Source organism: Neospora caninum, chromosome XII (genome assembly GCF_000208865.1).
Source record: "Neospora caninum Liverpool complete genome, chromosome XII".
Classification (NCBI taxonomy): Eukaryota; Apicomplexa; class Conoidasida; order Eucoccidiorida; family Sarcocystidae; genus Neospora; species Neospora caninum.
The window spans coordinates 4,383,325-4,405,907 of record NC_018398.1 but is presented as its reverse complement, the minus strand read 5'-3'; the positions used below and the strand labels follow the sequence as shown (position 1 = coordinate 4,405,907).

Sequence of the window (22,583 nt, the reverse complement as noted above, 5' to 3'; positions counted from 1 at the left end):
GGTGTATCTCTGTCACGTGATTCTTCTCTTGTGGACGCGGGGTCTCCTTCCCAACCTGGCATCGCGTTTCAGGGATTTCTTCTCGCCGCCTGCTTCGGCTGTCTCCGCAGCGCCTGGGGGTCGAGACCGGCGCTCGCCGTAGCTTCTTCCTCCTGCGTCTCCTTCTTCTCTCTTTGTCCCTCGGCGATGATGGCATCCGCCTTCACGCCTCGCGTTTCCTCCAATCTTCTTTCTTGCGCCTCGGGGGGTAAAGCCTTCGTGCGCGGCAGGCAGGTTGCTGTCCAGCGTCTCGGCGGCAGGCAGCTGTCCCACGCAGGCCCCGCTGTCTGCGGCAGGAGACACCCCGCTCCCTCCCTCTCTTCCTTCCCCTCTGTCTCGTTCTCTCGCTCGCTCTCGCCTTTCTCGTTTTTCTCGTCAGGCGCTTCGTTCTCGCCTGCGTCTGCTCGTGTCGGAAAAGTGAGTTCCCGTACCTTTGCAACGGCGCAGGCGACAGGATCGCTCGAGACGACAGAGAAGGATGAGAAGGACGCAAGCGTCGCGACTCTCTTTCAGTTCACAGGTGAGCTCTTCGCCTCAAGCAGGAAAATCCTGTTCTTGCTTCACCCCCGCATGGCGAAACCAGGCTGGCAGTCCTGGGAATCTGTCGCGGTTCAAACGGAAATAACGACCGACGCACAGAGACTCAGGCCGCTTCTCCATATTGAAAGGAAAGCCTTGCCATGCCTCTGTGCCTGCCTGTGACTTGGGGGGGGAAAAGCCCTTCTTTGTATTCATCTCTTTCCCATTCTTTCTCATTCGCTCTCTCCCTCGCTCTGTCCTGGTCCCTTCGGTGTCACGCGAAATGTCTCGGAGACGTCTTGCCTCTTCTTCACCCCCTGTTTTCTGCTGTCTTCAGTTTGCCCGTATTGCACCGCCACGCGCACAGTGTTCGACTTCTTCTCTCTTCCCTACGAAGCCGTCGAGGTACGGAGTTTTCCGGACGCTCATAGGGAGGCGAATCTTTCAGCTGCGGCTGTTTCCTTCTTCTCTTCTTCCGGTGTCTACAGACATCTTTCTTGCCTCGTTCCTCTCCCTGTGTCCAGGACTGTCCCGCTGCATCTGCCGTCCTCTCTTCTCTCGCTTAGTCCCAACTTTTTGCCCCCGGTGTTGTCTTCTCTCTCTCCCTCTCTTTCTCTCTCTGTCCTTCTCTCTGTCTCTGTGGTTTGCTGCTCTCACGGCGCTGCTTCTTCCCTCCTTCCCCGCTGGCGTTCCGCCTGTCTGCCGCTTTGCCTGGTCTGCGCATGTGCGGGGTTCGCCCCTCGCTTTCCTCTCGCTTTCCCCTCGCTTTCTTCTGCTTTTTCAAATGAGTTGCGTCACGTTTTCCGCCTCGCAGGTACATCCCTTCAGCAAGAAGGAACTCCTCGACGCTCGCCTAGACCAAAACTACAAGAAGGTTCCCATCGCGCTGCTGGACGGGCAACAAGTGAGCCGCGAGAACTCCACAGGCAGACAGCGAAAAAACACACAAAATGCGAAACATCAACACCCTCTCAAACACTCCGACATTGGCATGCGTGCGTGCACACTGTTTCTGTCACTCTCTCCCTCCTCTCTCTCTCTCTGTATATATATATATATATATATATGTATATATATCGGCATCTATACAGCTGCATATAAATGTATGCGTATATATAGATATTTATATATAGATGAACATATGTGAAGTCTATCTCGTAGCTGCATTCCTGTTCAGATTGGATCCAGAGGCGTGTGCTGATGTGTCACAAATACGCGCTGTCTCGTTCATTGAAGCGCCTCGGATTATCTGCAAAGCAATGCTATCCGACAGTTGTCTTCGCCTCGTCGACGTTAGACGCCTCCTTCGTCGCTGCCCGCTCTCCGTCTCTCTTTCTATCTTGTTCTGTTTCTCGTTCTGTCTCTCAATCTCTCTCTCTGTCTTTTCCTCGCCTGCCAGGTCAATGACTCTCGAGAGATCATTCGGCGGGTGTGTGAACTCTGCAAGTACACCCCGCGGGCGGCTGAGGGCGAGACAGCTGTCTCCGGAAAGTTGAGCGACCGGGAGCAGCGCGACATCGATTGGGCGTACACACATCTCACGCCCATTTTCCCAGCTTGTCTTTATTCAACGCTTTTATCCAGGTGCGGCATGTCCACGTCTGGCCGGCACGAAAAACGCCCTCCGTCTTCCTCTCTCTCCCGTCCGTCTCTTCCCGTAGCGCTTCTCGTCCGTTTTCGCTCTCTCGCTTCACGTTCGTCTCCTTATCTTCTCATCTTCCCTCTCTTGCGTCGCGTCCTTTTCATCTTCTTTGGCGACGCTTTCTTGTCTTTCTGCGTCGTTCAGCTGGAAGGCCTTTAGTTCCATTTCGGCCCTCAGCAACTTCTCGCCACTCGAAAGACTCAGCGTTCGCATCGGTGGGCCGCTAGTGATGTTTGCAGGTACGCGCTATCGGGGATGTGTGTCGCCTCCCGGCTCTCTCCAGCGGCACAGGCGCTGCATTCCTTTTGCCTTTTTTTGCGTGTCTGTACACCGGCCGAGAGTACTGTGTCAACCTGGCTCTCGCTGTTGCTCAACAAAACGCGCAGAGCGCGACTTTCGCAGCGCGTCAGCGGATGGACTTGGCGCGCGCGCTGCTGCAACGCTGCCGGCAAGAGAGAAACAGATGAACGGATGGACGCTGAGGCGCCCTGCCCCAGCCAGTCGGCCAGCCCGTTCTGGGTCATCTGGTGCGACCTCGCGTGTTTGCCTCGTAGACAGTCTGTTTTTATCGGCGTGGGAACGTATCTGCTGAGGGGTGCCTTCCTGGAACTCTCTCGAACTTCGGCGATGTATACATGTCCCCGCGTGCTTCTGTGAGTCGGCGTGGTTCGAGGCATTTCCCGTCCTGTGGCGAGGGACAGCTGTACAGAGTGTACAGAGTGTACACCTGTCCCTCGCTAGCGCACCAGCCCGGTGACCAGAAAAGGATCTGTTTCCAAGCATGGCTTTTTCACTTTTGGGGGCGCTGTGAAGATTTTTTTGCTCGTGGGTCCACGTCCTCGTCGCGAGCAGTTGACGTCACGGTGTGTTAATCATCCTCGTGATCTCTGGACCTCCTGTCTCGCTCCTCTCTCCTCCCTCCTCGCGCCTTCTGCTAGCACGCACTCCACGCCTTCATTCGCGCAGCGTTGGTCTCCCTTGCTCTGCCTGTCGCTCCTTTTCTCTGCCGTGCTCTCCTTTCCGCTTCGTCGCAGTTACCCGGATGAAGAAGAAGAAGCTAGGCATCACGGACCCAGCTCAGGCGCTGGAGAGCGCATGCAGCGAATGGATGCAGCGCGTGCAAAACGCCGGCGGACAGTCGGGGCCTTTCCACGGGGGCCAGGAACCCGACATGGCCGACGTCGTCGTCTACGGCCTGTGCCAGTAAGGCAGTACAGAGACTCGATTTCGAAGCTCTCAAAATTCACACCGAGCCTGAGTTGAACGCCGCTGTGTGCGCGAGATTTCCGCTTCTCCCGCTTCTGGCCTTATTTTTGACTGCTCGAAAACAGAAGCTCCCACACACCGCAGGTCGAAACAACCACGTGTGCGCATGCAAAACAGCCATGGCCAGCGTCGCAATGCATGCAGGCGGTGGCCCCTATAGCAGATGTCCAGTTCTCAGCTTGAGCTCAGACCCCGGACAGACCTCAAGTTCCACGCGAAACGGAGGCCGAGTCTCTGCGTCCTCTGAGGTTTTTTCTCTGTCTCTGTCCTCTTCTTCTCAGGGCTCTCCGATCCGCAGAGGCGCTGCAGGCAGTGCGGCAGAAGAACCCTGCGCTGGACAACTGGTGAGACACGTTTGCTGCCGATTTGTCGATACACTTCCCGCCTTCAGTGGCAGATGTCGTCACGCTCGGTGACGGCGACGCTGCTTGCAGAGCCGTGGTTTGCAGCGTTCTGTAAATCGGAGTCGCCACGCCAATCACAAACGCTAGGTGTCCCCCTCCCGTCACGCATAGTCCCGCTGACGAAGCAACCTATAAACCAGTAGACGCATATTGGCACACTGATACATTCATATATCTGTATACGGAAAACCTTAGATTTACATCAATGTAGATTCCTATCGATATATATATATATATATATATACGTTGATGTGTAGACTGAGCGTGGTGCACTTGTGTCGCGCTACAAGAAGTGAAAATACTGTACGCAGAGATGGGTCACTGTCGCTGGTTCATCAGAGGCTCTTTTCTTCCTTTGGGCCCTTGATGGGGACGGACCGGTTTTGAGGGGTGTGAACAGTTTTTTTTTGTGAACAGCGCTCCCTACGGGGGGGGACGTGATTTGTGGCTGCGGGTGCATGCAGGCTTCTGAACACCGCGAACGCCGTGAGTCGGCGCGAAAAAGCAAGCGCACGTGCGTGAGAGAGGAACTTCTTCCTCTCGGAGCCAGCACGCCCTCTCTCTCCCTTCACACATGCATATTTTATTTATATATATATTTATATACATTATATATCTACGTGGTTGAGTCTGTTGAAAGACCCGGTTGTTCCTGCAGACACTCGGGTTTTTCTGTCCGTTCCTGCATCAAACGTGTCGCGACACAAGGGCCCTGGCTTGCTCCAGGGGAAGCTCTGAGCCCATTCTTGGCTTCGAGGATCTAGAAATGCTTTAAAATACGAATCATTTAGACCGGCGAAACGCGACCGTCGAGTTTTCTCGTGGCCGCCGCAACCCGTCGGTTAACTTTAGATGCACCCGCAGGCGAGTGCTACGCACTTTCCAGAAACATCAACATACAGTTATGTAGCTTCAGTGGATTCTAAAGAGAGAGGGATAAAGCGAGGTGGACCTGCATATAAATAGAGGTGTTTATATTGACACATATCGGTTGCTGGATAGTCTAGCTCCCGGTTTCCGTGGACCGCTGGCAGCATTTTGGCCGTTTTTCTGAGAGTGCGCTACCGGGATTCGATGCGAGAGGCCTTTTCCCGAGGTGGGTTGACCACGTCAACGGAGACACACCGTTTCCAGCAGTTAACGTTTCTGTCAGAAAAATTGATGGGCGTCTCGGCGTGTTTGCAAATAAGATCTGAGATTTCAACGTACGGATCGTCTGATCCAGGGCCGGAAAACCCGCGGCGCGGTTTTGAAGAGAAGGAAGAAAGTCGTTCGCTGAAAAGCAAAAGGCGCCCTTGATTCAACCACGCCGCCTCGCCTCTTCCAGCTCTCTGCCGCCCACCGCTGCAGGGTGCTCAGCGAACTTCGCCTTCAAATTCCCCCTTTTTTCGAATGCTTGTTCTTTTCCACGAGAAACCTGCGTTTTCTCGAGCCGTGACCAAGAAACGAAGAGCGGACAGACAGGCTAGAGACGTCATACCTTGCTTCCTCAAGCGCGCTTCACACTTCACCCGTCTTTCTCCTCACATTGAGTGTAGTTTCTCCTCACATTTAGTTAGTCCTGCCCATCAGACATGACCTCTTTCTTGTCTCCGTTCTCTTTGTTTTTTTCTCTCTGTTTTCCTCGCGCTACCCTGTTGTGATTTCCTGTCTTCTCGTCTGCGGCGTGTGAGGTGGGTTGTGCTGCGTCGCGCGCTTCGGCTGCCAGGCCCTCCCTTGTTCTATCCACGATTCCTGTTTGAGACGTCCTCGAAGAGCCCCACACCATCCGCCTCCTCGCCGTCTCCACTCGAGTCCACTGAGAAATAGCAGGCAGCGGCAAAACGTGCAACAAACAAAGACGTAGCAGAGAGAGCGACACGGCGAAAGAAGAAGAAGAGGCAGAGAGAATGCAGGGAAACAGAGAGAATGCAGGGGAGGAGACGACGGCCAAAAAGGTGATCAGGCACTCGAGCAGGCGGCAACAAAACAGAAAGCCAAGCGCATGCAGATATAGATGTAGACAGAAACGGATAGAAACGGATCCGGATAGAAAAGATACAGGTAGATAGCTGGATACAGACAGAAATAGATACGAATACAGGCAGACACGTCGAGAGCTGGTGAGACGAAGAGAGCGAGACGGGCAGACGCCGTCTCGGCAGGAAAGAGACGAGCGGCGCAGAGATGGACGTTTGTTTTTCCACGTACTCGCTTTCTCTTCCTCTTTGTCGGCGAGGAGTGCCCGAATTCGCTCGCCCTTATCCATGACGCTTTCGTCCAAGGAAAAGTCTAGAAAGGCACAGAAAGAGGAAACGCGATCTTCTGTCACCTTTTGTTCGATTCGTCCCACCAAACTGCGTATGCCTCTCTCTACAAATGTGCATACATATACGAACACATACAAATGCATGCACATATATCTATATATGAGTTGTGTTTCTGCAGGTATGCATATGGTTATGCATAAATGCACACACCGCTTCCTGTCTTGCAAGCGTTCATGCGCATGTCTTCGGTTTCCCGCACCCAGCGTTTCGACCGTCCCGCTTGCGTCTCCTTCAATGTGGGGGTCTATGCAAACAAAAGTATCCTCCTCTAACTTTTCCCCGCATTTCGTGTATTTCGTTTCTCCGCGCTTTTTTGTGCGTTGCGCGTCTTTTCTGTCTCCTCTACTCGGGTGTTCTTCCTCTCTAAGTTCTCCGTTATTTCCAGCCCCGTTGCTTTCCTCTCCCTTCACTGCTCGACTTACTGGCGCTGATCTGAGCGCCGACAGGACGAACGTGGTCCTTGAGCGTCTGCGATATTTTTTGCCTGAAAACGAAAGAGAAGAAACCAACTGTCGCCTGTCCAGAACGACGAGCAGAGACATCCAGAAAAAGAATCCACGCCACCCACAGCTCGGCGGGGCGCATGCAAACAGGAAATCTTGACGACACCAGGCGTCAACACAGGCCCTCTCCAACGCAATCGCGAAATCATACTCCCCATCAGCGATTACAGACAAAACCATCGCACCACAGTGTATACGTATATATATATATATATATGCGTGTTGCGTGCAGATGTATACACCTATCGCACGAAAGTGCGTATACATCGATTACGCAGAGACGCATGCATCTCTACACATAAATACACCCATCTACATACGTATCAGGTCACAGTTGAAGGCAGAGATAGACACCTAATACCCCTGACGGCGTCCTCCTACTCCCCCCCCCTACTCCATGCACAGAAGAGCAGAGAGACTGTTTGGTCGCATGGCATCCAAGGACGCCGGAGGGTGCTGCGCAAATGTGCATTCGCGCCTGCATTGCTGCTGTATATACACGCGAGTGGGACCTCGAGAAGAAGGAATTTCTGCACATGTGCCAGAGTGGCGCGGGTGGTGAGTCTCTCACACGACGTGTTGAATGTAGCCTTCTTCATTCCGATTTTCCATGTTCGAGGTCCGCACGTGAAGTGTTGAGTCTGGGCCGTAGTAGCCGACGTATTCGCTCTCTTCTGGGATATCTGCATTGGCGTTTTCCGCATGGCATTCCAACAGCCAGCAAGCGCGAGAGACATGTGCAGATGAGCGCGCAGAGAAAAGATGGAAGGTGCGAGGGGGGTAAAACCGTGGAAAGAGGGAGGGAAACAGTGAGGTCTTAACGTGCGACCCGACACACCACGCAAAGGGTAGCCCCTACTAGTAAAACGAGCGAGTAAAGGCGACAGCCGAAACCCCCTGCAGGCAACGCAGTCGCCGGCGCCTGGGGGTGTGATGTAGGACGCCTCGACGCTTCGTTTGTCGCGCATGCAAAAGGCAGTGTGGCGGGTTCTTCCGCGTCGAGCACCGGCAAAGAGGGCGCCGAGGCGAGAGACGAGATCGGCGGATGGGGTGAGAGGAAAAACAGGGAGCAAGGGGGAGACGCGGCAACCGAAAAGACGACAGAGACGGGACAGAGACGACAACGCGAACGAACACGAGCACACGCGCAAGGCGATTTGCACGCGAATTTTCTAAAAGGCGGGAAACATCGGTTGTTTTTTCGCGATGCAGCGGCGTTTCTAACGCGAAGACGCTTACTGGGATTCAGCGACACGCCAAGAACGTGGCCAGTCTCCGTCGCCCAGCACCGAGGGACATTGCGCAGCGTGTACCCCCCGCCGCCAAGGAAAACCGCTGGAATGTTTTTGCTGCGAAAGTACCGCACCGCTTCGCTATGGCCTACGTGTTTCCAAAAAACAGGCACAAAAGCGGTCTGTTTACGAACTGCCGAGCTGAGGGGCTCGCGCCGAAACGGACGGCACACGCATGCAGAATCACTCGAGATTTTAAACACAGCAGTATCCACGCATAGAGATGTATCTGAAGACTTTTCACATACAAATCACTACACACACATGTATATATACATATATATACATATATATATTCATATTTAAGAAGAGATGCATTCCTACGCTCGAGTATCACAAGTGTAGATATGTCGGGGACTGGAAGCCTTGTGCATGCTTGGACGGCTGGAAGATCTCTCCCCAGATGGGCAGATTTGCGTCTATTTGTAGGCGGGACACTCTATATAGAACTGTGTGTACGGGCCTGAGGGTTTCCTACCTTCGATGGAGAGGTTGAAGCAGCCGAGGCGGTCGCCTGAGAGCGAGTCCGCGCCGCACTGGAGGACGACGGCCTCCGGTCGGTATGTGTCTATCACCATGTCCATAACCTGCAGAGACAGATTTATCGACACGTGTCTCCGTTTTTTCCACGTTTTTCGTTTTGGTTCCGTATCTTCTTCGCGGCCCGAGTCGAGCTTTTCTTCCTACCTGTCGAAAGAGCCGCGTGTACATGGCGTCGTCGATGCCGTCGCTCAGCGGCACGTTGACTGAGTAGCCGAGACCCTCGTCGATTCCAACGTCGTCCAGCGCGCCGGTTCCCGGAAAGTAATCGCCGTACTTGTGGAAGGAACAGCACATGACTCTGCATCAAGAACGAGAAACGGTGAGAGAGCAACGGTGAGAGAGAAACGGAGAGAAGTTGAAGCACACATGACACAGGTCCGGGTGAGATTCAAGAAACGGGGCTTAACGGTACCGCCGCTGCTCAACTTCCGAGAGGGGGGGGGGGCCGCGCCGCCTACCGGCCTCACCTGGGAGAGGTGTAGAAGGCCTCTTCGACGCCGTCGCCATGGTGAATGTCGACGTCGACGTACAGGACGCGGTGTTTGAAGCGCAGAAACTCGAGAGCCGCCAAAACGCAGTCGTTGATGTAGCAAAAACCACTCGCTTCGTGCTTCTTCCCGTGGTGGAGACCGCCGGCCCTGCGGAGGAGACAGGCGCGAAGCATGAGCAACCCACCCTAGATGCACAGAAGGACATAAGTGTTCCTTGGCGACGAAAAGGAGGGGAAACGGCCAGACGAACGCACGAAGGCCGAACGTGAGACACCCGAACATTCTCCAAATTCTCCGACAGCCCTCTCCTGTTGGGTGATTTGCCTCCACAAGTCGAAAAAAGGCGTGGAAGCCAGTGCACACGGAAGGTACGCCGTCTCGGTGTTCACCTCGGCGTCTGTTTTTTTGTTTTTCATTTCCGCCACGTACCAGTTGATTGCCCAGTCGTACTCGCCGTTCACAACGCGGCGCGCTCCCTCTATGCTGCCGCCGCTGTACGTCTGACAGTATTCCCACAACCCGTCAAACACGGGACAGTCTTCGCCGACGTTGAATCGGGCCATCTGGTCAGCATACGACGACGAGACGGGCATCGGAGGCGCCTCCACCTCGTCGAAAGCGGCCGACGTGAGCAACCCATTGGTGTCTTCGCCCTTCCGTGGGGGCGGCCACGCGCCGGAGCCTCCGGGACCCCACGCCGGAGACTGCCGTCCCGTCCCGTCTGCCTCCTCGCCCGCGCCCAGGCCTTGGAGCCCAACGGGCCCGCGCGCCGCGCCGGCCGCCCCCTCGCCGGCCGCCTTCACGGCCTGCTTCTCGCCGCCCTCTCGGCTCCAACCGCCCGCTCCGAGGTCGATGGGCCGGTTCGTCGGCACCCCTGCTGGGGCGCCAAGCGCCGACGCCGGAGACGCCCGGCCCCTCGCGGTGGAGCCCAACGCACCCGTGGCCGTCTCCCGCGGCGCCGCAGCGTCGGACGGCACTGGCCGGGTCGCAGAGCGCGTGAGTTGGTGCGGAAGACTCAAGCGACTTCGCGGGCCGGAGCTGCTCTGAGCGTCGGCGACGGAGACGCTGGAGGGCGCGCCTGCGCTGGAAGAGGCTCTCGATGCCGGAGCGGTCTCCGACCGCGGTGGAGGCGAGGCCCGCAGCGTGGACCGCGTGGCAGCCGGCGAGGGAGAAAAGAAGAGAAAAGGACGAGGAGACAGAGAAGCCTCGAGACGCGACTGGGCGGATGAGCGGAGGAAGTCGACGTAGTCGTTCGCGTGGAACCGGGTCAGTTCCTCGACGGCGGGACGCAGCGGTTTCTGCAAAGCAGTGAAAGTGAGAAAAGACCCAGCAAAAAACCCATCGTTTACAGCGGCAAGAAAAAGTCGCCGAAAACGCTCTGTCGCCCCCGCGTGCGCTCGTTTCTTCCCACGGTTCGGCACACTCACACGCGCGTCTCTTCTTCACAAAAGCAGTCCCCCGTAGCTGCTGAGACAGAGGGACACACACATCGACAAACACATCTGCGCCTGTCCAGAGAAGAGCCTCTCTTCTCCCGTGAGGATTCTCCTTTCTAACCGCTCTTTTGCTCACCGCCATGTCCATTCTTCCAAGGAGGCCGTAGCACTGAATCAAGTCGTGCGTCATCCGCACTCTGTGGGGCTTCATCGGGTGCGATGGCCCATAATGGAAATTGCCGATGTTGTCTGAAAAGGACAGGCAAACACGGCCAAGGTATCCCTCACAGCGGGCCTCAACTCTCCAGTTAGGCAATCGCAGGGACGCAACACACGCAACTGTACCCTCGTATCTGCACTTTTTTTGGACACCCAGATAAAAAGAAGAGATGGAAAAGACAGATAGAGGTAGAGGGATACAGAAACGTAGAAAGGAAGAGTTACAGAGAGACAGCGGCAGAGAGAGATAGAAGTAGAGCGAGACAGATAGACAGGTCGACTGACACAAAGAGGGAGAGCTAAACGGTGACATAAATAGAAAGGTACATACACAGAAAAGACAGAGAGATAAAGAGAAGGAAATGGACAGGTGAGGAGATAAAGAGTCAGATAGATATGGGATAACCGAGAAGAAAAGCAGCGATACCGATACCGATACGACATGGTGTGTGTCTAGGGAGAGAGAGGTTGAGAGGTAGATGGAGACAGGCAGCTCGAGAGACGTGTAGAGGCAGATACAGGGAGCTAGATATCGGCATGGACGTCTGTGTGTGCATGCCTACACAGTCCAAAAATGTGGATGTATCCGTCTGTTTTGTTATAGCTGCGCGGGATAGATGTTTGAAGTGGGCAGTCAGGGGTAAAAACATTGACGCGTGCAAATGAAGACAACCACCTTGATGTGTGCATGCAAAGAGATACGTAGATGTACCACTAGAGTTGTCCTGTCGATGGTGTTGATGCGAAGTGTGCATGCGAGAGGCGTTTTCGATAAAAGCATCTCACCATCGTAGAAGTAAAGGACGCTTTTCCTCCTCCCCATGGTGGAGAATGCGAGGAAAGCGGCGGAAGAGAGCGAGGAAACGGAAAAAGAAGTGGCCAGAGAAAAGGGGCTGCGTCAGCGAAGAGAGGAAGAAAAGGGCGAGGCCAGAGCGCGAGGAAACGAAGACCTTCAGGGAAGGGGACTCTCAACGACGATCGGCTGAAAGAGAGGATCGAACAACCAGACTGGAGATTCCGGACAGAAGAGGAGAGAAAGAGAAGCGGGGAAGAGTCTCGGAAGAACCCAGAGACACAAGACACGGAGGCAAGGAGTGGCGACAACACGCGAAAAGGGAATTGGAAGGCCCTGCTCTGTCGGGACAGGACAGCCGAAGGAGGGGACAGAGGGAAAAAAAGGTAGGGACCGACAAAGGAAAGGTGTAGCAGGGAGGAAAGGGAGGACGAGAAACGAGTAAAGAGAGCCGTTCGAAAGAATCCGAGGTGACGGTTGCTGGATGGGCAGACGAGCAGGTCTTGTGCTGCGGCGCCCAAGGGAACGGGAAGAGCCTGAAATCCTCGAGCGGAGAAGGCGACAACGTGCAGAAAAGTTTTCCACTAAAGACACCGAGTAGGACGGCGAGAAGGGGAGAGAGCGGAGAAAAGACGCGGAGGCCGAGAGAGACAAAGGCGAAGGAGGGCCAGGGGCACAAGCCAGAAGCTGAGGAGTGAAGACGCGATAGGCTTCCCACCTTCGAGGGCAAGAGGGCCTGAAGATAGGCACACGAACGTGTGTTTGTTTCTTGCAAAAAAGCGCTTTTCCTGGAAAACCTGGAGTGAGAAGCGCCTTGCCGAGAGCAGCTGGCCGCCGGTGTCTCGCGAGAGGGCCGCTGTCTTGTTGGGGCTTTGAAGAGACGGGAGGCGAAGGAAGGCGCTTTCCGAGAGAAGAGACGAGGCTGTTCTCCAGAGTCTTTCTTCTTTCTGCTCGCCGAGGACCAACGCGAGAGAGAGATCCAGTCCTCGGCAGAAAATCGAGGAAACGCGCGTCTCGACTCGGCTTATAGAGAAAAAGGCCTGACCCGGAGCGTGTGAGCGCAGCCAGCGTGAGCTGCATGCAAAAAAAAGCGAGGCTGAGAAGAAGAGCGACAGCTTGAGTCGGCGCCGCCGATGCCGTGACACACAGGCGGTTCTCAGATTCCGTTCTTTTGTCTTTTTCCGCGCACCTACGTGGAAACGTGAACCCGCGGGGGCTCGGTCCGATACAGTGTCGGAGAAAAGAAGAGGCGAAAACGAACGCCCTCGCTCTGCGTTCCGGAAATCTACCGCCGGGGACCGCTCTCCCGTCGTTCTGCGGAGACAGCAAACTGTCGTCCCTTTCGGCCGACGAGAGTTCGTGCGTCTTCCAGCGACTGAAGAACGTTCTCGCCTTTTCCTTCCTTCGCTGGCTCTCGCTGTTCTCGCCGCTGCGACCGAGTCTTCTTCTCGCTCTTCCAGCACTCTCTTCCGGCGCTGGTGCATGCGCTGCCACGCGAGGCGCCCTTGGAAAAAACAGCTTCGTAGAGCGCGGTCCTCCTCTGCAAGTCACACCGGTCTGGAAACGTGCATCTTCCCTTTTTTTCTAGGTTCGGCTCGGCTGCAGGGCCAGCTAGGATTTTCGAGGTCTTCTTTCCGACTCCAACGCCTCTCTCTCCTTCCCCTCTTGTCTCCCTTTTTCTTCTCCTTTCGCTCTTCTACCTCCGCCTTTTCTCTCTCCTCTCTTCTGCCTCTCTCTCTGCCCTTCGCTCTCTCTTACTGTCTTCCCTCTCTTCCCTTCGCTCTCTCTTACTGTCTTCCCTCTCTTCCCTTCGCCCTCTCTTACTGTCTTCTCTCTCTTTGGTCTGTCGCTGTGCAGCCGAGTCCACCTCTGGTGTGTGCTGCCTTTCCTCCCTTCGGGTTGTGTAGCGTTTCTTTCCTGTTGCCCGCCTCAAGACTGTCGCTGCGCTTTCTCCGCGCCGTCCGTCTGCTTTCGCCTCCCGGGCGCATTTAAGCACCTTTCGCGTCTCGCGCGAGCCTCCTGCCGCCCCCTTCCGCTGCTTTCGCGATGGACTTCGCCGGAACTCCTCCGGTCGACGAGGAGGCGGACCCCACAAACTGTCTCTCCGAGGTCGCGGAGACAGTGGGGCGCGGGGACCCGGCCGAGCCAAGCCACGCGGAGGAGCAAGGCGGCGCCGCGCCGGAAGAGAAGGGCGAAGACGCCCTCGAGGCTGAAGGCGCGGCGACCGCAGAAAGTCGCGAACCAGGACAAGGCGGCGAAGAGCGAGGGCCATGGGCGCACATATTCCGGCGGGGAGGCGCCGAGAGGAGGCGCGGCGCGCCGCGGGGGGGTTCGCATCCCTACGCGCGTCGCCAGAGAGGAGACGGCTCGGGGCACGTCAATCGCCGGCGGAGTGATCGCGACTTGCCTCCCTGGTCGCAAAGCCGGGGGCCGAGCGGGGGCCGTGGCCGAGCGGGAGGCAGCCGCGATCCCCGCGAGGGCCGAGAAGCGCCGCTCAGCGTGAAGGAGAAACGCTGGGTGTGCGTGCGGACGCTGTTTGTGACGATTGGCGACGACGTCGCCCTCATTCCGCAGCAGATCCAGAAACTCGCACGCGAGTCGGAGAACGCGATTGTTCAGGAGCGGGAAGAAGACCGCGAGAGAGAAGAGAGGAAGTTGAAATTGAAGCAGCAAGCGGAGCGGCGAGACGTGGACGGGGATTTCGGTGCAATTGACGAGCTGAAGAACCCAGGCGACGCAGGTCACCGCGAAGAACTCGACGCGGATGGGGCGGTGGAGAGCCAGGGCGACTCCGCGAACCGCGGGAATGCTGCAGGCGCTGAAGAGAAGAATGAACAGAATTTGGAAGACCGCCTTGTCGAACTCCTCGTCGACTGTGCGAGCCTGCTTCCTCTCAAAGTCGGTACGTGCGAAACTTGGAACACGTCTCTTTTTCTCGTCGGCTCTCCATGGTTTCCCGTGCAACCCTTTAGTTTGTGGGTGTCCGTTGCCTCATCTGTCTTCTCGGTTCTCTTTTTCGAGGGGGGTGGTGTGGTGAAACTCTGCGACGCCGTGTCGCCTATGTCTCGCGCGCGCCTCTTTGGGGCCTCCTTATGCTGTCTCTTCAGGCATCTACTCGTGCGTCGTCGGGCTCTGGTTCAAGAAGACGCGCCTGCGACCGCTGTGCCTGCGCATCGTGGAACGGAGCTTCGAGCGCTTCGAGGAAGCCGTCAAGAAAGGAAACTTCTTGGACGCGAAGCTGCTCCTGCGGTTCTTCGTCGCTCTCGCTGGAAGCTTTGTTGTCTCGGCTGTACGTACACCCGTCGATGCTTGCGCAAAAAGCCGCCCACCGTTCCGCGACGGCCCCGCGCTTTTGTCAAGCGGTTTCCTCCACACAAAGTCACAGCGGGGACGCTGCGGAGCTGGGCGAAATCACCCGGGAGACCTTCCAACATTCCCTTTCTTTAGGTTTCCGCCTTCGCAGGCCAACGCGCGTCTCTTGCTCCCCGTATCTACCTCCTACACAAACCTGCGAAACCAACATGAGCGCAGGTCGATCTATACATACAACTGCATTCGTATTTTCATGTATTTTCATATATATATATATATGTAGGTATGGACAGCTGTATGCTTTGTATTCCGAAGCGAATGTGTCGAATTTTGGTTTCTTCCTCTCCTGTGAAGATGCACACTCTGTCGCCTTCCGCATGTGTGTCTTGATGCATGCGCACACGCATGCACACAGAGGATTTCGGGTGGCGGTGCTGTCTCCTCGTCTGTCGTGCGTTGCGCGGAGCCGTCACTGCGAGACTCGAGAGTGCATGCGCGGACCGTGTTTTCAGGAGAGCGTTTTTGAGACCATGACGGCGCTTCTGTCGCTCACTGCGGAACTCACGCCGAGCGCCGCGACGGAGCAGCTGCTTCTTCTCACTCTCGTAGGCGCACGGCGAAGGAAAACACGGCGTCGGAGGATTTCTGATTTTTAGTCAAAGGAAGGAAGGGCTCGCGGGGCGTGTGTGTGTGTGTGTGTGTGTGTGTGTGTGCGGGGACGCGATGCACTCACGGCGAGGGGGCGTGATTGAACGCCCCGTTTTGGGCCAGGCGTCTTTTTTGCGGGAACCAACCCGAGATGCGAGCAGTTCCTCGGCCGCTCTGAGCGGCTTCGTGCCTCGCAGGGTATATGCGACAAGGTCCACGCCGAGGTGTCTGCGTCGCTCTTTGGCTGCATGCGCGTCCGATGTCTCGCGTGTGTGCGCGCGTTTCCAGGCTGCCTTGCCGTGGCTGAGCTCGCGTTCCTGGGAGACGCACCGCCGTGCTGTGGAAGAACTTCTCGCTCTCGCTCACCAGATGTCGCCTGCTTCGCCAGAGGCGCTGCTTCTTCGCCACGCCACGCTGCCGATTCGCGTTTCCGCCGGGGGCGTCCTAGGCGGAGACGAGGCCGACTCGGCGATCCTGGCCTCCCTGGGCCTTGATAAGAACAGAGTCCAGTCCCTCTTGGAGGCGCTCGGGAGCATGGAACAGGTGCGATTCTGCTTAGTTTGCCCTTCGGGTTCGCGGGGACGGGCGAGTCGCCCGCGAAAGCCCAGGGTGTAGGTCGGGGTACCAAAGCAGGGATCACTTTCAGAGGCGTGAGACAGAGTCCCCTGCTCAAAACGAGCCGCTGCTGAGTCTATCCGACGAGCTTCTGGGTGTGAATGAGGTGCGTTTCCTTTGTCGCCTTTCCACTTGTTCGTTTCCGCCCGCAGAACCGATCCCTTTTTGGGCGTGTCAGCAGCAAGGCCACGGGTGCGTTGACCTGCGCAGCTCTCAGAGTGTTTCGGGGCGGGAGGTCTCCTGGCTTCGAGTTCTTGCACAGAGTAGGAGCGTTTGCGCTTTTCTTTTCTCAGGTCCAGTGGAAGTCGAAGGCTACCCTCCGCTTTTACCAGTCCGCGGATTTATTTCCTCTGCTGAAACCGCCCAGTGAAGCCGCAGCTGCACTCGCGCCCGCCTGTTCGCTTCCGGCTCTTACTCTCACGCTGGACGATTTGCGGCAGATCCGAGCGCTCCCGGTGGCGAGCGTCATTCGCCTGCCTGTTTCAATCGAAAAGGTCGACGTGCCTCTCTCGCCTCACGATCGATGGTAAGCGCTCGGGGGCTTCAGCGTTGAAAAAGCGCCGTGGAAACCAGAGGCAGGATCGCCCTTGCCGCGCGCGAGCGTGAGGCAAGCCAAGACAGCAGAGCAAATGGGGCGTGAAAGGAACCACGCCGCAAGTGTGGACGGACGAGCGGACCTCGCCGTTCTCTCGCCCTTGCGAGAGAGAGGTGCGTAAGAGCTGCTCGGGGGCATGAGGCGGGGGAGGAGACAAGAACCGTTAGGGTCAGGAGACAGAGTGGCGAGGAAGAAAAGAGCGAGAGGTCGGAGCGTCGCCGGAGGCAGGGAAGCACGCACAGAGAACGGATGCGTTCGAAGAAGAGGGGGAGATTCAGCAGACGACCGTTTCTTCCACCTGACCTGTTTTTTAGGGCCTTGCGATCCGTGTTCCTTGCTAGAGCGTGGGCAACGGGTCTGTCGCAAACCGCTGAGACTCCAAAGATGTGCTTTTCGGCTGGACACGGGAAGTGGGCAGAGTGTTGCTCCCGTTTTTTTTTGAAAGTCACGCGTACAGCCCAGTCGCCCCGCCGCGTTCTTCTCCTTCTTTCTCAGGATCCTCGAGGACCACTTCCTCACGATTCTCCACAACTTTCGAGACAACGTAACCCTGTGTGCTGAAGCCCTCTTGCGAGTGCCTGTTGACCACGACCAATTCGACTACGTCCTCGTCGAGGTGAGTTCGGAGGAACGAAAGGGGCGCCGCACAGAGAGAAGCACCAGCTGGAGACAAAGACTCGGGAACGCGTGGTCCTGACCCCGAAGGGGAGCCCGGTGTGCCTATCCTTTCCACGCGCAGCTGTGCGCATGGCCGTCACGGGGATGCAACCTATGCACAAGCGTGGCAAAATGTGTATGCGTGGAAACAGATAGGCATACCCGTGTAGACATGCCTGGATATCTAGCTATGCATCTGTCTATATATATATATATATATATATATATATACATATATATTTGCAGTCACCCAAAACTGTGCCTGCTGTGTGCAAATGTAGGTGTGCACGTGTGGTTCGGCTTTTGTTCTTCTGTTCTGTGTTTTCAGTGCCTGTTCAGCGCGATGCTGCGCCTGCCTCGCGCGCCGCTCGCCACGGACGTGGAGGACACCTCGTTCTTCGTCACGCGCGTCTTTCAGCGCGTGTGTCAAATGCAAAACTCGCTCGTGGGCGTCGTGGAAGCTGGCCTGACGTCGCTTCTGAAGCACGCAGCTCACCTTGATTTCCAGTCGATGCGTGTAAGCGAAGCCGCGAATCGCACGGGGCACGCTGGCAGGCACCCTGGAGAAACGAGAACACGGGAGGCGCTCGCGAGGTCGGCGGCCTCTCGCGTGTCTCCGGATCTGCGAACCTAGCCCTTTGACGAAGCACACGGCACCGTTTTAAATAGGGGTTCGGGGATGGTAAAAACCCTAGATCGGCAGGCTGCCGGGAATTTGCAGTCGGGTGTTTGTGTCTCTATATCCGGGTCTGTCTTGCTTCCAGGTTTTGGCGGATTTCTTCGCGTACTGGCTGAACCTGTGGGAGGGCCGCATGAGTTTGCTGGAGGACTGGCTCAGCTTGTCGATTCCGCCTGCATGCGTCAAAGTCTTCGTTCGGCATGCATTCGAGAAGGCCTTCCGCTTCCGGTACCGCCCGAACCTGGTAAGCCCCAACCAGGCGCTGCACGCGTGGCCGGGGCATGTGCCGGGTGACGGCTTTTCACGGCGCGCGAAGCCACCCGCAGCCCTCTCGCAGCAACACCCAGCGGGGACACGTGCATCTGCATGCGCGCACTTACATGCACCACACGCCGACACACAACGGAGGCGGGGACAGAACAGCCTTCTTCCGCGTCTTGGGGATCCAGTGAACGCGCTCGACCATGGAGCGCTGTGTGCCCCCAAACGCTGGGGAGATACTTTTTCCTATAGAACGACGAGCTCTTTTTCTCGCAGCGCATGTGCGTTCGCTGGACCGTGTTCTGGAACAAACCACATAGGTTATGTGGTTCTCTGTACACTTATCCTCGTATGTGTAGATACAGATATATATCTATATCTATATATATAGATAGATATAGCTGTATGTGAGAAACTAGCCAGCTCGCGTTTGCTCGAGAAACCCCGGGGTTTCGGCCTGTCCACCTGTCGACTGATTGTCGAGGGCCAGGCGTTTTCGTTCGCGCACGGGGGTGGGGCGCACTCTCCATGGATGTATGTTCGCTCTGCAGATTTGCAGATGCGTCTTGCAGGTGAAGACGTCGTGTCTGGTCGTCCACGAGGACTGACGTCTGACACACAAGCAAATGGGATCGGAAAGCGGCGAGCGCATGTCTTGTGTGTCGTTTTATCAGCTGGAGCTTCTGCCTGACTGCGTTCTTCCGTACATCCCGCCGGAGCCGACACCGGCGTGTCCGTACACTGCTGAGCCGCCGCAGCAAAATCTGCCGCTCCCCGGCGCGCCGCCGCCTCCGCCTGCAGCTGAGCTGCCGCTGACGGTCACTTCTTATCCTGGCCACTTGGAGTTTTTGGAAGTTCAGAAGCTACTGCTGTTTAGTTTCCGGAAGCGCGAAGGCGCTGGTCCCACCCATGCCCGTGCGCTCGGTGCGGGCGGGCGGGGCGTGCGCGACGGAGGCGCTGCGCGGCGACCGGCTCGAGGCGACGCAGACGAGGAGACCGAGGAGGACAGCAAGCCGGACGGGGAGGAAGGCCATGAGGAAGGCGGCGATGGAGCGATGAACGAGGCGCACGACGACGAGGAGGCTGGCCAGGGGGGCGAGGGCGAGAAAGAGAGAGAAGAGACGGAGGGCGGCAAGCGCGACTGGATGCAGTACGGGTTGGCGCGTCTGTTGCGCAGTCGACTGCACCACAAAACGTGGCGAAAGCGAGATCCGCATGCGTTCTCGTCTTCCGACTCGGCCGAGGACCACGACGCGGCTGTTGACGCGTCGAAGCGGGGCACTGGCGAAGACCAGGACGGCGAGGAAGAGCCGAAGGCGAGCAAAGGCGGTGAAGGCGAGGCCTTTCGCGAGGGTGCGTTCCCGTACGAAGACGACGACGACGGCCACGTCTGGTCACTCACAGACCTCGCGCAGGTGCTTGTCTTTGCGCTGCTGGCTCGAGGCCTCAAGACGCTGACGCACTCCGAGCGACTGGTCGAGAACTACTTCCCCGTCTTTCGATTCCTCAAGGAGGGCGCGACGCAGAAGGCGCTGCGCGAGATGCAGCCGGCGGCGCTGAAGGCCCGAGGCGACACGCGCGAAGAATGCGGCGAAGAGAGCGATGTCGAGATGGACGACGAAGAGGAAGACGAGGATCCCGCTGACGAGGAAGGCCTGACCAAGGCGGAGCGCCGCGCGCAAGAAGTCGAGGAAGCGTTCCTCAAAGCCGTGTTCGACTTCTGGAAACACTCGCGGCAAAAGTGGGTTCCGGAAAACGCAATCCCTGGAGCCGAGGCAGATCCGCGAATCGCGAGTTGCCGCGCAGAGCGGGAACCTCCGGGAAGCTTGAGGGGTGTTGCCCAGGGGGGGGATGTGCGACGTAGAAGAAATCTGCGGGGGGGTACATATACAGTTCTGGGTCGCGGATATCATTTGTACAGAGACAATATATCCTTATGATGCGATCATCGTAATACATGGTCTAGCGCCGCAGCGGCGTGTCAGGCTCGAAGCTTGGGGCCCGCTCACCAATCAGAGGTGCTGTCGAGGCGAGAACGGTGGGGTGTCTGCATGCACGTGTCTCGGTCGCAAATGCACAAAGGCAGAGCTTGAGCTGTCTCTCCATCTGTATCCATGTATGGCCCCATGTGAGTACGTGCGTTGACCCCGTCCCGATAGGTACATATTTGTATAAAGGTAGCTCGATGGACAGGTAGACGCCTAGGTCGACAGACAGATGGAGATCGATGAGTGTCGCGTGCACGGTCGTCGCTGTGTCAAACGCGCTCCCGTCTTGACTTGTTTGTCGGTCCTTCGTAGAACGGTTTTGACCGTCAGACACTTTGAGCGTTTTGGCGTCGTGTCGAAGGAGGGGGTGATTCGCTTCGTCTTTGAATCGCTTTCCCCCGGGGACCGAGGTGAGGACAGCACGCGGATTCGCCTTTTTAGCGCAAGAAGCTTCACGCAAGAGGGAGGCCAGGCCGAGGCGGCCAGGAGACCGGAGCGAAGCGAACTGTGGAGGCATGCGCACCAAAGAGGTGAAAGAGACTCGCACGCACGCGTCAACAGGGTCTGTTTTGACCTCGACACTCTCGCCAAATTCTGCATGCGCGAGGACAGTTCCCCTCGGTTCTTTCTCTCTCTGTGTGTGCAGACGACAGCCGCGTCATGGAGCTCTTTGACCTCCTCGCACAGCTAAGCATCCAGGATTTTGATGTCAAGTGAGTCTTTTGCGAGGGTGTCCGTAAAACCGGTCGTTTTCTCTGTCTGTCGGCCTGGAGGCGTTGCACTCTGCCGAGTTTTCGTTCACCGTTGCGTGCGTCTCTGCCTTCTTCGTTCTCCGCAGAAAAGAGACGGCTCTTCAGTTGAAAGACGCTTGCGGAGAAGACGCGGAGAAGATCGCTGAGGCCGCGCAGGCTGCGACCGCTGCCGCCGAGGCCCTCGAGGGCGTTCATACTGTAAGTGGGGCGAGACCCAAGGGACAACGCGAGACTTTTGGAGGCCCAACGCGGACCCGGAAGACGGCGCCGAGTTGTTCGCTTTCTGTGTGTCTGTGTGTTTGTGTGTGCAGCTGTTGCACTTCATTTTGATCGGCTTCATGCGCGAACTGCTGAGAGAAGAACAAGATGCGCGACGTTTGACGCTTCGGGCGAGGCTGCTCTACCTCGCGCGGGACTACGGAAAATTCATCGATGTACCGCGGCTGCAGGGTCAGGTGAGTCCCAGAGCCACCAGCGGGAACGGACACGCGAACAAACAACAGCACATGCAGAGTCAAGGCCGTTTTCGCATCTCGTCCTGGTGCATGTACTGCCACCCCACGTGTTTATACGCATGTCTGATGCATAAAGGAGCGGAACTGCAGAGTGGAGGAGGCAGGACAGTGGCCCCGTACGTGTATATATATATACATATGTATACATATGTATACGTATGTGCACTTAAGAGGGTGTTGAGAGGTCAGTGGAGCTGTGGGCACAGACGGAGATGACGGTGAATTTGCAGAGGTACTCGCTTGTGGATGTGTGCATTTAGAACAAGGTGTTTTTCGAGAGAAAGAACAGGGGAGAGGGCGGACAGTCGACGGGCAGACGGACACGTGGATGTGCAGGGCTCACCGGTGTGCGTCGCTGTGGAGATACGTGTGGAACGCGTTACACGCGTTTGTGGAAGACTCTGGGGAAACGCGGCTGTGGCACGGGAAAGCGTTTTCGTTGCGAGCGGTGCGTGTCTGATGCCGAAGGCGCACGCCGTGCAAATACGCCTGAAACACTGTAGAGTGGGAATGGAAACGTGCTACCTGTGTGCATTTGCGTAGGGCTCTTCGTGGTGTGTGCCTGAAACTGTTTTTTCTGTTTTTCCTATCCGTGTGCATCGGTCGCTGTGTGCATCAAGTGTGCATTTCACCGAGTCTCGGGAGGCGGGTCTGAAAGTCCTTTTTTGTCTCGTTGATCCTCGGTTGCCTTCAGATTGGCGATTCGATGACAGACGAATTGAATCAGCTTCTGACAGTGAGCAGCCAAGTCCAAACGCAGATTTTCTTCCTGGATCGCGAACCGGGAGGCCTTCTCGGACCTCTCGGAGACCTCGAAGAGACTCGCGAAGCTTTCCACGCGAAGGGCGGCGAAAACGGAGTTTAAGAAATGCCGCGCCTTCAAGGCGAAGACGTGCGAGCGTGTGTTGGACCGGTCAAGGGAAAACGGTGCACCAGACGTTTCGGTGTCTTCTTTTTCGTGAGTCGACCGGTTCGTCTGTGGCCGCAGCCGCCGCGGGCGGCGCGCTGTGCTTCCGCTTTACGCGCCGAGGGTCTATACCAGAGTGCGTACGCGGTCGGACTGCAACTGTTGTTTTCCCGACGGCTTCTCGGTGAATTTTCAACG

At 56.8% G+C, this 22,583-nt stretch overlaps 3 protein-coding genes across 3 annotated transcripts; 2 read left to right on the top strand and 1 right to left on the bottom strand.

Annotated features, from left to right (window-relative positions):
* Nucleotides 1-186: 186 nt before the first annotated feature.
* Nucleotides 187-4,342, top strand: NCLIV_065790 (putative glutaredoxin domain containing protein; the record flags this gene model as incomplete). The annotated part of the gene is made up of 8 exons (XM_003886130.1): nt 187-559; nt 896-963; nt 1,373-1,462; nt 1,958-2,142; nt 2,345-2,439; nt 3,235-3,403; nt 3,748-3,810; nt 4,288-4,342. 8 exons carry the CDS (start codon nt 187-189, stop codon nt 4,340-4,342), a joined length of 1,098 nt encoding a protein of 365 aa, XP_003886179.1.
* A 1,249-nt stretch (nt 4,343-5,591) lies between these two features.
* On the bottom strand, nt 5,592-11,486 carry NCLIV_065780 (putative histone deacetylase; the record flags this gene model as incomplete). The annotated part of the gene is made up of 11 exons (XM_003886129.1): nt 5,592-5,668; nt 6,061-6,141; nt 6,602-6,663; nt 7,254-7,365; nt 7,922-8,062; nt 8,453-8,561; nt 8,662-8,815; nt 8,985-9,155; nt 9,438-10,306; nt 10,581-10,693; nt 11,450-11,486. The coding sequence occupies 11 exons, from the start codon at nt 11,484-11,486 to the stop codon at nt 5,592-5,594; spliced, it is 1,926 nt and encodes a 641-aa protein (XP_003886178.1).
* A 2,016-nt stretch (nt 11,487-13,502) lies between these two features.
* Nucleotides 13,503-22,343, top strand: NCLIV_065770 (putative nuclear cap binding protein; the record flags this gene model as incomplete). The annotated part of the gene is made up of 13 exons (XM_003886128.1): nt 13,503-14,358; nt 14,564-14,745; nt 15,705-15,959; nt 16,325-16,557; nt 17,122-17,242; nt 17,612-17,800; nt 18,048-18,206; nt 18,898-19,964; nt 20,524-20,621; nt 20,858-20,924; nt 21,050-21,161; nt 21,275-21,418; nt 22,173-22,343. The coding sequence occupies 13 exons, from the start codon at nt 13,503-13,505 to the stop codon at nt 22,341-22,343; spliced, it is 3,654 nt and encodes a 1,217-aa protein (XP_003886177.1).
* Nucleotides 22,344-22,583: the final 240 nt, after the last annotated feature.